Below are 15,024 nucleotides of genomic sequence, written 5' to 3'. Positions count from 1 at the left end.
GGCAGTCCCATGCAATCCCTATGTACACATGGAAGGTGGAGCACTGACCCTCACAGGGACGCGGCATTGTGAGCGGGCTCAGCCAGGGGGCACTTACTTTTAGTAGAAAATGTCTAGTGGAACAGCTTTTGTTTTATCTGTGCACCCGGATCAGTAGAAAGATCCACAGAATGTACTAATGAGGGCGAAGGCTGGCAGAAAGCGTCAGTAAATATTTACTGGCAGGACAGAGACTGTTACAATGTAACAGGGGTGTAATAATAATACTACAGTGTACACGGCAGTGCTATAATGTATCAGGGGTGTAATAATAATACTACAGTGTACACGGCAGTGCTATAATGTATCAGCAGGTGTAATAATAATACTACAGTGTACACGGCAGTGCTATAATGTATCAGGAGGTGTAATAATAATACTACAGTGTACACGGCAGTGCTATAATGTATCAGGGGTGTAATAATAATACTACAGTGTACACGGCAGTGCTATAATGTATCAGGGGTGTAATAATAATACTACAGTGTACACGGCAGTGCTATAATGTATCAGCAGGTGTAATAATAATACTACAGTGTACACGGCAGTGCTATAATGTATCAGGAGGTGTAATAATAATACTACAGTGTACACGGCAGTGCTATAATGTATCAGGGGTGTAATAATAATACTACAGTGTACACGGCAGTGCTATAATGTAACAGGGGTGTAATAATAATACTACAGTGTACACGGCAGTGCTATAATGTATCAGCAGGTGTAATAATAATACTACAGTGTACACGGCAGTGCTATAATGTATCAGGGGTGTAATAATAATACTACAGTGTACACGGCAGTGCTATAATGTATCAGCAGGTGTAATAATAATACTACAGTGTACACGGCAGTGCTATAATGTATCAGCAGGTGTAATAATAATACTACAGTGTACACGGCAGTGCTATAATATATCAGGGGTGTAATAATAATACTACAGTGTACACGGCAGTGCTATAATGTATCAGCAGGTGTAATAATAATACTACAGTGTACACGGCAGTGCTATAATGTATCAGGGGTGTAATAATAATACTACAGTGTACACGGCAGTGCTATAATGTATCAGCAGGTGTAATAATAATACTACAGTGTACACGGCAGTGCTATAATATATCAGGGGTGTAATAATAATACTACAGTGTACACGGCAATGTTATAATGTATCAGCAGGTGTAATAATAATACTACAGTGTACACGGCAATGTTATAATGTATCAGCAGGTGTAATAATAATACTACAGTGTACACGGCAGTGCTATAATGTATCAGCAGGTGTAATAATAATACTACAGTGTACACGGCAATGTTATAATGTATCAGCAGGTGTAATAATAATACTACGGTGCACACGGCAGTGCTATAATGTATCAGGGGTGTAATAATAATAAGCAAAAGACAAAAATTGTGTGTAAGGAAAGCTCACCCTTCCAGAGAATATTCGTTAAGTCCATAAAACGTTACCCAGGTGCACGACCACTCCTCCCGACTCCACGGAGCAAAGTACCAGGTAACAATCCAAAAAGAAATGCAGGTCCGCAGCACTGAGGTACGTATAAAATGTCTTTCTTTATTCCATCAGTTTAAAAATAGGCCAAAGAGACCATCCAGACAAAGGTGCAGATCACATTTAACACAAAAAACAAGAAAAAATAAAACTCAACATAATGCCGCAAGTCTGACGCGTTTCGGGGTTTTTATGCCCCTTAGTCATAGCACCTGCTGCCTGGTGCTATGACTAAGGGGCATAAAAACCCCGAAACGCGTCAGACTTGCGGCATTATGTTGCTTTTTATTTTTTCTTGTTTTTTGTGTTAAATGTGATCTGCACCTTTGTCTGGACCTGCATTTCTTTTTGGATTGTTACCGTGTAATAATAATACTACAGTGTACACGGCAGTGCTGTAATATAACAGGGGTGTAATAATAATACTACAGTGTACATAGCAGTGCTATAAAATATCAGCGGGTGTAATAATAATACTAAACTGTACATAGCAGTGCTACAATGTATCAGGGGTGTAATAATAATACTACGGTGCACACGGCAGTGCTATAATGTATCAGGGGTGTAATAATAATACTACAGTGTACACGGCAATGTTATAATATATAAGCGGGTGTAATAATAATACTACAGTGTACACGGCAGTGCTATAATGTAACAGGAGTGTAATAATAATAATACTACAGTGTACACGGCAGTGCTATAATGTATCGGGGGTGTAATAATAATACTACAGTGTACACAGCAATGTTGTAATATATCAGGGGTGTAATAATAATACTACAGTGTACACGGCAGTGCTATAATGTATCAGCGGGTGTAATAATAATACTACAATGTACACGGCAGTGCTATAATATATCAGGGGTGTAATAATAATACTACAGTGTACACGGCAATGTTATAATGTATCAGGGGTGTAATAATAATACTACAGTGTACACGGCAGTGCTATAATGTAACAGGGGTGTAATAATAATACTACAGTGTACACAGCAATGTTATAATGTCTGAGGGCTGTAACAATAATATAACAATGTACACAGCAATGTTGTAATATACAAGTGGGTGTAATAATAATACTACAGTGTACATGGCAGTGCTATAATGTCTCAGGGGTGTAATAATAATATTACAGTGTACACGGCAGTGCTACAGTCCTATGAAAAAGTTTGGGCACCCCTATTAATCTTAATCATTTTTAGTTCTAAATATTTTGGTATTTGCAACAGCCATTTCAGTTTGATATATCTAATAACTGATGGACACAGTAATATTTCAGGATTGAAATGAGGTTTATTGTACTAACAGAAAATGTGCAATATGCATTAAACCAAAATTTGACCGGTGCAAAAGTATGGGCACCTCAACAGAAAAGTGACATTAATATTTAGTACATCCTCCTTTTGCAAAGATAACAGCCTCTAGTCACTTCCTGTAGCTTTTAATCAGTTCCTGGATCCTGGATGAAGGTATTTTGGACAAACAATACAAGTTCAGTTAAGTTAGATGGTCGCCGAGCATGGACAGCCCGCTTCCAATCATCCCACAGATGTTCAATGATATTCAGGTCTGGGGACTGGGATGGCCATTCCAGAACATTGTAATTGTTCCTCTGCATGAATGCCTGAGGATTTGGAGCGGTGTTTTGGATCATTGTCTTGCTGAAATATCCATCCCCGGCGTAACTTCAACTTCGTCACTGATTCTTGAACATTATTCTCAAGAATCTGCTGATACTGAGTGGAATCCATGCGACCCTCAACTTTAACAAGATTCCCGATGCCGGCATTGGCCACACAGCCCCAAAGCATGATGGAACCTCCACCAAATTTTACAGTGGGTAGCATGTGTTTTTCTTGGAATGCTGTTTCTTTTTGGACGCCATGCATAACGCCTTTTTTTATAACCAAACAACTCAATTTTTGTTTCCAAAATGAAGCTGCCTTGTCCAAATGTGCTTTTTCATACCTCAGGCAACTCTATTTGTGGCGTACGTGCAGAAACGGCTTCTTTCTCATCACTCTCCCATACAGCTTCTATTTGTGCAAAGTGCGCTGTATAGTTGACCGATGCACAGTGACACCATCTGCAGCAAGATGATGCTGCAGCTCTTTGGAGGTGGTCTGTGGATTGTCCTTGACTGTTCTCACCATTCTTCTTCTCTGCCTTTCTGATATTTTTCTTGGCCTGCCACTTCTGGGCTTAACAAGAACTGTCCCTGTGGTCTTCCATCTCCTTACTATGTTCCTCACAGTGGAAACTGACAGGTTAAATCTCTGAGACAACTTTTTGTATCCTTCCGCTGAACAACTATGTTGAACAATCTTTGTTTTCAGATCATTTGAGAGTTGTTTTGAGTAGCCCATGATGCCACTCTTCAGAGGAGATTCAAATAGGAGATCAACTTGCAATTGGCCACCTTAAATACCTTTTCTTATGATTGGATACATCTGGCTATGAAGTTCAAAGCTCACTGAGGTTACAAAACCAATTTTGTGCTTCAGTAAGTCAGTAAAAAGTAGTTAGGGGAATTCAAATCAATAAAATGATAAGGGTGCCCATACTTTTGCACTGGTCAAATTTTGGTTTAATGCATATTGCACATTTTCTGTTAGTACAATAAACCTCATTTCAATCCTGAAATATTACTGTGCCCATCAGTTATTAGATATATCAAACTGAAATGGCTGCTGCAAACACCAAAATATTTAGAACAAAAAATGATTAAGATTAATAGGGGTGCCCAAACTTTTTCATAGGACTGTATAATATATCAGGGGTGTATTAATAATATTACAGTGTACACAGCAATGTTATAATGTAGCAGGGGCATAATAATACTACAGTGTATAAGGCAGTTATAAAATGTATCAGGGGTGTAATAATAATACTACAGTGCTCATAGCAGTGCTACAATGTATCAGGGGTGTAATATTAATTTTACAGTGTACAAGGCATTGATTAAGTGTATCAGCAGGTGTAATAATAATACTACAGTGTACATAGTGGGCTATAACATATCAGCGGGTGTAATAATAATTCTACAGTGTACAACAGTGCTATAATGTATCAGCTAGTGTAATAGCAATACTATAGTGTATACAGCAGTGTTATAATGTATAATGTATCAATGGTGTAATAATATTACATTACAACACTACTGTGTACACTGTAGTATTAGTATTACACTCCCTGATACATTATAATTTTTTTGTGTACACTGTAGTAGTATTATTGCACCCTATGATACATTACAACACTGCTGGATGCACTGTAGTATTATTAATACACCCCCTGATACATTATAACATTGTTGTGTACACTGTAGTAGAATTATTACACCCCTGATATATTATAACACTTCCATGTACACCATAATATTATTATTATTATTCCCCTGATATAATACTGCTATGTATTGTATAGTATTATTATTACACCCCTGATGCATATCAACATTGCCATGTACACTGTAGTATTATTATTACACCCCCGATACATTATAGCACTGCTGTGTACACTGCAGTATTATTATTACACCCCTGATACATTATAACATTGCTATGTACACTGCAGTATTATTATTACACCCCTGATACATTATAACATTGCTGTGTACACTGTAGTATTATTATTACACCCCTGATACATTATAACATTGCTGTGTACAGTGTAGTATTATTATTACACCCCTGATACATTATAACATTGCTGTGTACACTGCAGTATTATTATTACACCCCTGATACATTATAGCACTGCTGTGTACACTGCAGTATTATTATTACACCCCTGATACATTATAACATTGCTGTGTACACTGTAGTATTATTATTTCACCCCTGATACATTATAACTTTGTTGTGTACACTGTAGTATTATTATTACACCCCTGATACATTATAACATTGCTGTGTACACTGTAGTATTATTATTTCACCCCTGATACATTATAACTTTGTTGTGTACACTGTAGTATTATTATTACACCCCTGATACATTATAACATTGCTGTGTACACTGTAGTATTATTATTACACCCCTGATACATTATAACATTGCTGTGTACACTGCAGTATTATTATTACACCCCTGATACATTATAGCACTGCTGTGTACACTGCAGTATTATTATTACACCCCTGATACATTATAACATTGCTGTGTACACTGTAGTATTATTATTTCACCCCTGATACATTATAACTTTGTTGTGTACACTGTAGTATTATTATTACACCCCTGATACATTATAACATTGCTGTGTACACTGTAGTATTATTATTTCACCCGATACATTATAACTTTGTTGTGTACACTGTAGTATTATTATTACACCCCTGATACATTATAACATTGCTGTGTACACTGTAGTATTATTATTTCACCCCTGATACATTATAACTTTGTTGTGTACACTGTAGCATCAGGGTGTGTAATAATAACACTATAGTGTACATACAGAGCAGTGTTATTATACTCTGATATATTACACTACTAGAATGCAGCTCTTCTGTACCTGAGCTTGAGGTTCCGGCGTTTCTTCTTTAGGTGTCTGCTCGGGGTTCGGGGTGACGTCCATTTCACATCTGGGGAAACAATAAATAAATCAATCATCTATATATCATTAGGCAGCGATAACCCTCCAGAAAACTAGAGCCCCTCCAGGATCCCAAATCATGGGCACAAATCAGATGCTGCCATTGGGCAGTATCACACTACAGCCAATAGATCGGCACCCCCAGTGGCCATACAATGGAAATACAGAAATGTATAATTCTGTATTTCCAAGAGCCTCCACCTCAGGGGGAGGGAGGGGGGGCTCTTTCCGGTCATGTGACCCTTCTCCACCTTCCTGAATGGCTGAGAAGGATCATAGGGGGAGGAGCTCCTTGCAATTTCCCAGCCTCCTATTGGCCAATGAATAAGTGTAAATATTGGCCCCTAATTTATTAGGGCACCTTACAGATATAACAGTGGCTAGGGACCCGTCATGGTGACACTTTATGTTAAATGGCCATACCCCTTTAAGGTTTGGGTGGCTGCTCAGGTGGGTCGGGGGGGGGGGGGGGGTTCAACTTTATATATTGAGTATAGCAATGGGTGCAATTTGGGGATCTCCAAAGCTTCTGAGAACATGGGGAATTTCCAACAATATTGCAAAAGCTTCTCTAGGAGAGTTGGGTGACCGCTCCAAATACATTGTCATCCAGCTTTCCCAGGTACAGATATAACGGGTTAAAACCAACTGATGGTAACTCTGGGGGGGGGGGTTTGGACTTTGGTTGGAAATAGGGCAGAGTTTGTAGTATTTGTAGTACCCCCAAGGCAGTTTTGCCCCCCAACCCCCATCCATGTCCAGCAATGTCCGGCTTTACCTTGTTTGGCGATTTAACTAAGCAAAGGTCACAATGTGCAAAGCAGGAACTGACAATGAAGACGACACGGACCCCAGACCACAACACGAAACCAACAGGCGTCGACGGTGTGCACAGAATGAGCTGAGGAAACGCTCACAGCTGGATATATAACCACATAGCGCTCCGCACTGACTACATACAACCGCCATACTGCGGGGGATGTACAATGAAAAGGTCTGCAGATCTCTACTACACCCCGTGCGGGGCAGCTCCGCACCATTTGCAAGATCTCTGCTTGCAGTCGGTAAATGGGGGCATTAATATTTCGAGAAAACCCATGTAGACATAGCACTTGTCACGACTGAGGGTTTGTTACAACGTATCAAATTAAAAAAAAAGATTGAAATTTGCTCTATGAGGATTGTCTAGGCTGATACATCGTAGCAAAACCTCAGCTGTGAGCAGTTTTAGGTTCGGATGAGTTTCCAGTCTCTACATTTGCTGACAGCAAGCAGAGATATTGTATGTAGCAGAGAAGTGGAACAGAAGGATAGCATTGTATTTTTTGGCTGGGGGGGGGGGTGAGTCAGTGATATGCAGATTTGAAGGGGAACTGGCCCTAAAAATTAGACTTTTTTTTTTCAGGGCAATGGTAATGATTTGGTGCAGGATCTTCACTGCCGGGGGGTGGTCCAGCACCAAATGAAGTCCTATGAGGGTAGATACTACTGGGGTAGATATGGAGACCTCCTTCAGAGGAGGGGATATGATCTGGTGCAGGACCTGCACTGTCAGGGGTGGTCCAGCACCAAAGCAGGGCCCATGCCAGTCACCGATGTGTAGCGGTTTTGTAGTCTGGATATGGAGACCCCCTTCAGAGGAGGGGATATGATTTGGTGCAGGACCTGCACTGTCAGGGGGGTGGTCCAGCACTGAATGAAGGCGTATGAGGGTAGATACTTGGAGCAGATGTGTGGGGTAGATATGGAGACCCCCTTCAGAGGAGGGGATATGATCTGGTGCAGGACCTGCACTGTCAGGGGTGGTCCAGCACCAAAGCAGGGCCCATGCCAGTCACCGATGTGTAGCGGTTTTGTAGTGTGGTTATGGAGACCCCCTTTAGAGAAGGAGACTTGATTTGGTGCAGGACGTTTGCAGCAACAAACCAGGGCCCATGAGAGTAGAATCTCTGCTGTAGCAGAACTGTGGTCTGGATATAGAGAACCCCCTCACATGAAGGGGCATTATTTGGTGCTGGACCTTCACTATCAGGGTTGGTCCAGCAATAAATCAGGACCCATGACAGTTACACCCTTGTATACAGGAATTGTAACAGATCTGTAGCATGGATATGGAGACCCCCGCCCCCTTCCTGGGAAGGGGACATGATTTGGTGCTGGACCTTCACTCTCAGGGGTGGTCCAGCACTATATCAGGGTCCAGAATAGATTTGTGGGTCATGGATGACTCCTGATCACCAGCTGTAGACCGTGTGACAACTATAGTAAGTCACCTGTAGGGGGCTTGGGGTGGGAGAGGGGCGGTATAGCAGGACTCACCTGTCGGCCAGGTAGCTGTCTGGGCTCCGCTGTGTTTGTATGCAAAGTGCAAGTGTCTTTGTTTCTGCAAACGTGGAACTTAAGTCAGAGAGCGTCAAGAGGAAGCCTGTCCAGCAGCTTAAACGGGAAGCCGCTGGTTAACCCCTTTCCTGCCACACTGTGTCTATAGTAGCAGATCCGATCAGGGGTGGCAGCAGATAATTTTGGCTACGCACCTCACCTCAGCCAGCATAATCACAGGTTTACTGCCCTGTGGCAAAATACCTACTAACAACAGAGCCCTACACGCCATGTCCTGCAGCACCTGTCCAAGGTGACAGATGAGAAACAACCACCCCCCCATAAAAATGAATTGGAATGATCCAGCCTACATTACCCATAGCGGGTTCGGTCGTATTTCTAAATCCACATAATTCCGGGCTGTTACCTCCATCCTATCCTCCCTTTACAACTGCTTGTGTGTCAGTGTTCACCGAATGGCTGGCATTCTATTCATGAACTACAAAGCTTTATGTTACAGATCTTGGCGGTTTCTAGATGCTTGGTGATAACCACTAATGTCAGCTATTACACAGAATAGTACATTAGGCTATGCAGCTTATTATCTGAGCAAGTGTCAGTCTCCACTGTCATTCTGGTGTTCTATTCTAGAAAATGTCTGACATCCTGGAGATACAGAAAGCCAAACTGACCTAATAGATTTTCAACCTATAGGTGACGATGGCAGGATTCATGGACAGCTTAACCCTTTCCTACCCAGACAGGGATACCCGGGCGTCTATGGACAGCTGTAATAAATATAGCGCAAAAGTAAAATAAATCAGAACCCGAAATGGCAGACGCAATGCTAAAAATAAAGGAGGAAGTGTTTCTGGTCAGCAGAATAAAGTGTTGTGGTATAAGGAAGTGTTCACATGTGGCAGAATTGTGACAGAGACACAGCAGCAGCTTTGGGTGTGTTTGGAGAGCTGCAGGTTTTGGGACAGTTGCAGGCCAGGCTTTAATCTTCTGTATGATAGTGAGATCAGTCATGGATGAGCACAGACACCATCGGAGCCGAGATAATTGAGGAAGGAAGTCAAGATTTTTATTTCCCCCTACGCCCAACAGCAGCACAACTGGGGTATTCCTGCCCCTATGAGCTGTTAGGACAGGTGGAATTTTTAATTACCTAACAGCTTTTGACCTCTATAAGAGGCCGGAAGACCTGCTCCTCCCTTGTGTTTTTTTCTGTCCTGTGGGACAGGACAGGTGGTCAAGGGGGGAGCAGATGTTCTGACCTCCTATAGGGGTCCACTACTCTCCCCCACCGGTACCTGACAGCAGATCTTTTTCTGGACATCCTCTTTTTTCAGCAGAGGTCCCCTTCTCCCGGCGGGGACCCTGCCGGCTCGTGCACGCTCCTGTCCGACTGGGGCGCCGGGTCGGGGCTTTCCACTAGGAACGCTAGACCTAGGAACCTTTCTCAGGTTCCTCCGGTCCGCCGTCTAACAGGGTCCGCCGCACATGCGCAGTGCGCGGGACGGGAAGAGAACAACCCCTAGACACGAGCATTGCACGGTAGTTCGGGAGGGGGGTCCCCCGGTCCTGGGGACCATACCTGGGTCAGATCCCCCTCCCCCTGTCTTCTCCCCTCCCCTTTTTTTTTTCATGAGATTCTGGCTCCGTTGTAGCCCCTACCCCTTGGGCGGGGCTCCGGGCAAAACCCCGCCCCCTGGCCTATTTAAGTCCCCTTGGGGGGGGGGGAGGTGGAGAGTTGCATCTCTGAGTGCAGTAAGTAGTTAGTGTATCCTTTTTCTTCCTCCTCAGAATGTCTTCTTCTTCCTCCACTGTTCCGCCTAGAAGGAAGGCTACTTCCGAAAGGAAGCATCTGGCGTGCACTTCTTGTAGAGTGCCGCTGCCTGATGACTCCCAATATCGCTTCTGTCAGGGGTGCAGGGCCCCCTCAGTTGAAACAACTCCCATGCGAGAGATGGTGTCCTGGGTGAAGGGGTACGTCCAGGACTCCATGAAAAGAATGGAAGCCGTCTCCCTGGCCAAGAGGCCACGGCTGGATTGCGAATTGTCCCTGCCGCCTCTGGAAAAGCTGCGCCTCAGGGATGTGGAGTCGTCTTCTAGTACGGAGGAGGAGAAGGAGATTTTTCCCCTGGACAAAATGTCCAGAGTATTCAAGACCCTAAGAATCAGAGACCGGGAAGACGGGGAAGGCTCAAGCCGTAGGTCTCGTACCTTCAGGCCCTCTTCGGAGATGCTCCGCCTGATGGAGGGCGAATGGAGGCACCCGGAGAGATCCTTTGCGCCATCCACACGCTTCAAGGCACTTTTTCCCGTCTCTGAGAGTCAACTAAAGGCGTGGGGTCCCCCGCAAAGGTGGACGTCGCCGTGGCCAAGTTATCAAGGCGCTCCATCCTTCCATCAGAGGACGGCTCGGGCCTCAGGGACCCCATGGATCGCCGAGTCGAAGGATCTTTGAGGCGTGTATATTCGTCCGCCTCTGCCCAGGCCTCTTTGGGCATGGTCGCGAATGAGGTAGCAACTGGCTTACGCGCAGAACTGTCATCCCTGGCCAAGGACATCGATTCCGGCGTGGATCGTGATGATCTCCTCGCGGCAGTGTCCGACATCACGCTGTTGGTGGATCACCTGACAGAAGCTACCCATTTTCAGACCCGTCTGGCGGCTAGATCCATGGCACTGGCTACTGTGGCTCGCCGACCCCTATGGCTGAAGCCCTGGAAGGCTGACCTTACTTCCAAAAATAGCCTCTGTGGTCTCCCCTTTGAGCCCGGACGGCTGTTCGGAAGGGAGCTCGACCACATCATGGAAGGCTGGGCCGACTCTAAGAGCAAGAACCTGCCACAGCCCCTTGAAGGTCGGAGTACCTCCTTTCGAGGAAGAGGCACTCGAAGAGGCACCAGAGGCCAGCGGCGATCCGGGAAAGGAAGAGGTCGGGGCTCATCTGGTGGCCGTAAGAATGCCCCCTTCTAATTCCCTCTCAGTACACACCCCCATTCCTACTCCCCCCCCTCCCCTGGGGTGGGCGGTCATCTTTCCCACTATGTGGAGGCCTGGCGGCAGAATATTCGGGACCCCTGGGTCATCCAGATGATCCAGGAAGGTTATAAAATTAATTTTGTTTCCCAGCCGCCAGAGAAGATGGTAAGAACCCGCCCTCTTCAGGGCCCCAAACAACTTCATCTGGAGAGATTGATTCAGCAGTACGTGGACAAGGCCGCACTAGAGATGGTTCCTCGCGCAGAACAAGGCACAGGCGTCTACTCTCCAGTCTTCTTGGTCCCCAAGCCATCAGGCGAGTGGCGTATGATCATCGATCTCAGGTATCTGAATCACTTCATCCGCAGGCTGCGGTTTCGCATGGAAACCATAAGGTCAGTACTACCTTTCATGCACCCTGGAGATCACTTCGTCACTCTGGACCTGAAGGACGCCTACCTCCATGTACCCATCTTTCTGGCACACCGAAAGTTCCTAAGGATTGCCGTAGACATACAGGGGAAAGATGCGCACTTCCAGTTCGCAGCCCTCCCGTTCGGCATATCCTCCGCCCCCCACACCTTCACAAAGGTCATAGCTCCGGTCGCTGCCGCCCTGCGCCTTCAAGGCATATTCATAGTCCCGTACCTGGACGACTGGCTTCTGAAGGCTCATTCAAAGGAGGTTCTTACCACGCAGGTGCAGACCGTCGTAGCTCTACTAGACAAGCTGGGGTGGCTGGTAAACTGGCAGAAGTCAGTGATGGTGCCATCAACACAAGTTCAGTTCCTGGGACTTATTCTAGACTCTCTCAACATGATGGTCTCTCTACCCTCTCCTCGCAAAAGGAAAATTGCTCGGGCGGCACATCATTTGTCTTCCACACGGAAGGTCACCATCAGGACGGCGATGAAGGTCCTCGGATTGATGTCCGCTGCCCTAGATGCAGTTCCTTGGGCCCTATGGCATATGCGCCCTCTACAGAACGAGATCTTGAGAGTCTGGAATCACAGTCCTTCAGGTTTACAGAAGCCAATCCAGTTAACCATCAGCACCCGGCAAACCTTGCCCTGGTGGACCCATCTGCGAGATGGGAAGTCCTCGGTCCAGCCCGCCTGGACCCTGTTGACTACAGATGCCTCCCTCACAGGCTGGGGAGCTCATCTGGGGGAGACCCCGGTTCAAGGTACATGGAATCAGCGGGAGAGGACGCACTCATCCAACTGGCGCGAGCTTACCGCAGTTCATCGAGCCCTTCTGTCATTTGCACCACTTCTACGAGGGAAAGCGGTCAAAGTAAGATCAGACAATCTGACGACAGTCCACTATATCAACAAGCAGGGAGGAACCAGGTCCCCCTCGCTCATGCAAGTCACCAACCTGATCTTCTCCTGGGCAGAACGAAACCTCTCCCAGCTGGCCGCGGTACATATCCAGGGCCGCCTGAACGTCCTAGCGGATCAACTCAGCAGAGGCCGGCCGACCGCAGGCGAATGGTCCCTGAACCAGGACATCTTCCACTACCTGACCAGGAGGTGGGGTCTCCCCGAGGTGGATCTGATGGCCACCCAACACAATGCCAAAGTAGAAAGGTTTTGCTCCCTGTACTGGGAAGACAACCCTTTGGCTGTGGATGCCCTGTCAATACCATGGAGGTTCGAACTGGCATACGTGTTCCCTCCCATCCCGATGATACCGAAGGTATTGGCGAAACTCAGGCAGGACCAGACTTCGGCAATAGTGATCATGCCGTTCTGGCCAAAAAGGGCATGGTTCACCGACCTTATCCTTATGAGTCGGGGGAACTACTGGAGGCTTCCACCAGTCAGGAACCTGGTGTCACTGAACAGTCGGCCGTGCCTGGGCCTAGACAAATTCAACCTTACTGCCTGGAGGCTAACCGCGCCATACGCGCAGACAGAGGATTGTCCCAGGGAGTGCTAAGTACCTTAGCCCATTCAAGAGCAGAGGCAACCAATCAGAGCTACCAAAGGATCGCCCGGATATTCCGAGATTGGTGTACAGGCAGCCACCGCGATCCAGACAGAGATGCAGTCCTAGAGTTCTTACAGAACGGCTTGGAGAGAGGACTAGCACCTGCCACCCTCAAGGTTCAAGTGTCAGCTCTATCTGCTCTCCTGGAGACACGGTTATCACAAGATCCTCTTGTCAAACAGTTCCTTAGGGGGGCTGCCAGGCTCCGCCCCCAGGTACGGCCCCCTGTCCCCAGGTGGGACCTGGCCGTGGTTCTACAAGGGCTATGTGCGCCCCCCTTCGAACCATTATCTGAAGTGGACTGGAAGTACCTGTCATTTAAAGTGACCTTTCTGTTGGCAATAACCTCCGCCAAGAGGGTTGGCGAATTGCAGGCTCTAGCAGCCTCCGAACCTTTCATAACCTTCTTCCCTGACAGGGTACAGCTAAGGTTCGTTCCAGGATTCTTGCCGAAGGTACCCACACTTCAGAACACCAATCAAGTGATCACCCTACCGGGCTTCTTTCCCTCCCCTGCCACTGAGCAGGAGGAGAAGCTACACACACTGGATCTGGTAAGAGCACTACGTATCTACCTGGATCGTACAGCATCGTTCCGAAGATCAGAGAATCTTCTGGTTAATGTGTTTGGCCACAATAGAGGCGCTAAAGCATCAAAGGTAACCCTGTCTAGATGGATCAGAGAAGCTATCAGCTGTTCCCTACGGGCTCAGAATCTTCCTGTTCCAGATTTCCTACGAGCCCATGCCACCCGATCAGTGGCGACATCATGGGCAGAGACACGGTTCCTCTCTCTAGAGCAGATATGTGCTGCAGCCTCTTGGAGCTCACAGCTGACTTTTGCCAAACACTACAGATTGGACTGGCGTACGGCCGATGCTACAGCATTTGGGCACTCCATCTTGGCATCAGCCTGCCAGGAGGTCCCGCCCTAAGGGAAAGCGATACTTGCTAAATCCCCAGTTGTGCTGCTGTTGGGCGTAGGGGGAAAGAAAGATTATGAATGATAATCTGTTTTCCCTTAGCCCAAACAGCAGCACAAGGCTGCCTCCCTAAGAGGTGCTATTGTACAGATTTTGTGTATGTGTGTGTAGCTCTTGGCATAGATTGCTCTGTATATCATACTTGTTACTAACACAAGGGAGGAGCAGGTCTTCCGGCCTCTTATAGAGGTCAAAAGCTGTTAGGACAGGTGGAATTTTTAATTACCTAACAGCTCATAGGGGCAGGAATACCCCAGTTGTGCTGCTGTTTGGGCTAAGGGAAAACAGATTATCATTCATAATCTTTCTTTTTTTTTTTATACCACAGAAATTAAAAGTCTTAGGCTAGTTGCACACGACTGTGAATTAAAGGGACGGGGACACGTAGACGTCATTTGGGTGCCGCCCATGTGTCCGTGGTCACTTTTATTAAACGAATAGGAGCCAGGGATGCATGGCGCACAATCGGACCTGTTCTGTATTTCCAACTCACACACGTGAGGGCGGGTCCACACCAGCGCCTGGTCTCCGGTTTTAAGCAATCTGGCGGGTTTTCGAGAAACTGGATCGGAGACGGAAACCCG

The 15,024-nt window shown here is 46.1% G+C and overlaps 1 protein-coding gene across 1 annotated transcript in view; it reads right to left on the bottom strand.

Annotated features, from left to right (window-relative positions):
- Positions 1-8,529, bottom strand: part of ARHGAP33 (Rho GTPase activating protein 33) — a 63,958-nt gene extending 55,429 nt beyond the window's left edge. The window contains exons 1-2 of the mRNA XM_075277910.1: positions 8,469-8,529; positions 6,069-6,138 (exon numbers count right to left, since the gene is read on the bottom strand). Of these exons, the coding sequence (XP_075134011.1) occupies positions 6,069-6,131 (63 nt within the window). The 5' untranslated portion in view covers positions 6,132-6,138; positions 8,469-8,529. The remainder of the gene's footprint in view (positions 1-6,068; positions 6,139-8,468) is intronic.
- Between the last annotated feature and the right edge of the window lie 6,495 nt (positions 8,530-15,024).

Source organism: Leptodactylus fuscus, chromosome 6 (genome assembly GCF_031893055.1).
Source record: "Leptodactylus fuscus isolate aLepFus1 chromosome 6, aLepFus1.hap2, whole genome shotgun sequence".
NCBI classification, from domain to species: Eukaryota; Metazoa; Chordata; class Amphibia; order Anura; family Leptodactylidae; genus Leptodactylus; species Leptodactylus fuscus.
The sequence above is the reverse complement of the archived record's forward strand: the minus strand, read 5'-3'. Positions and strand labels throughout refer to the sequence as shown.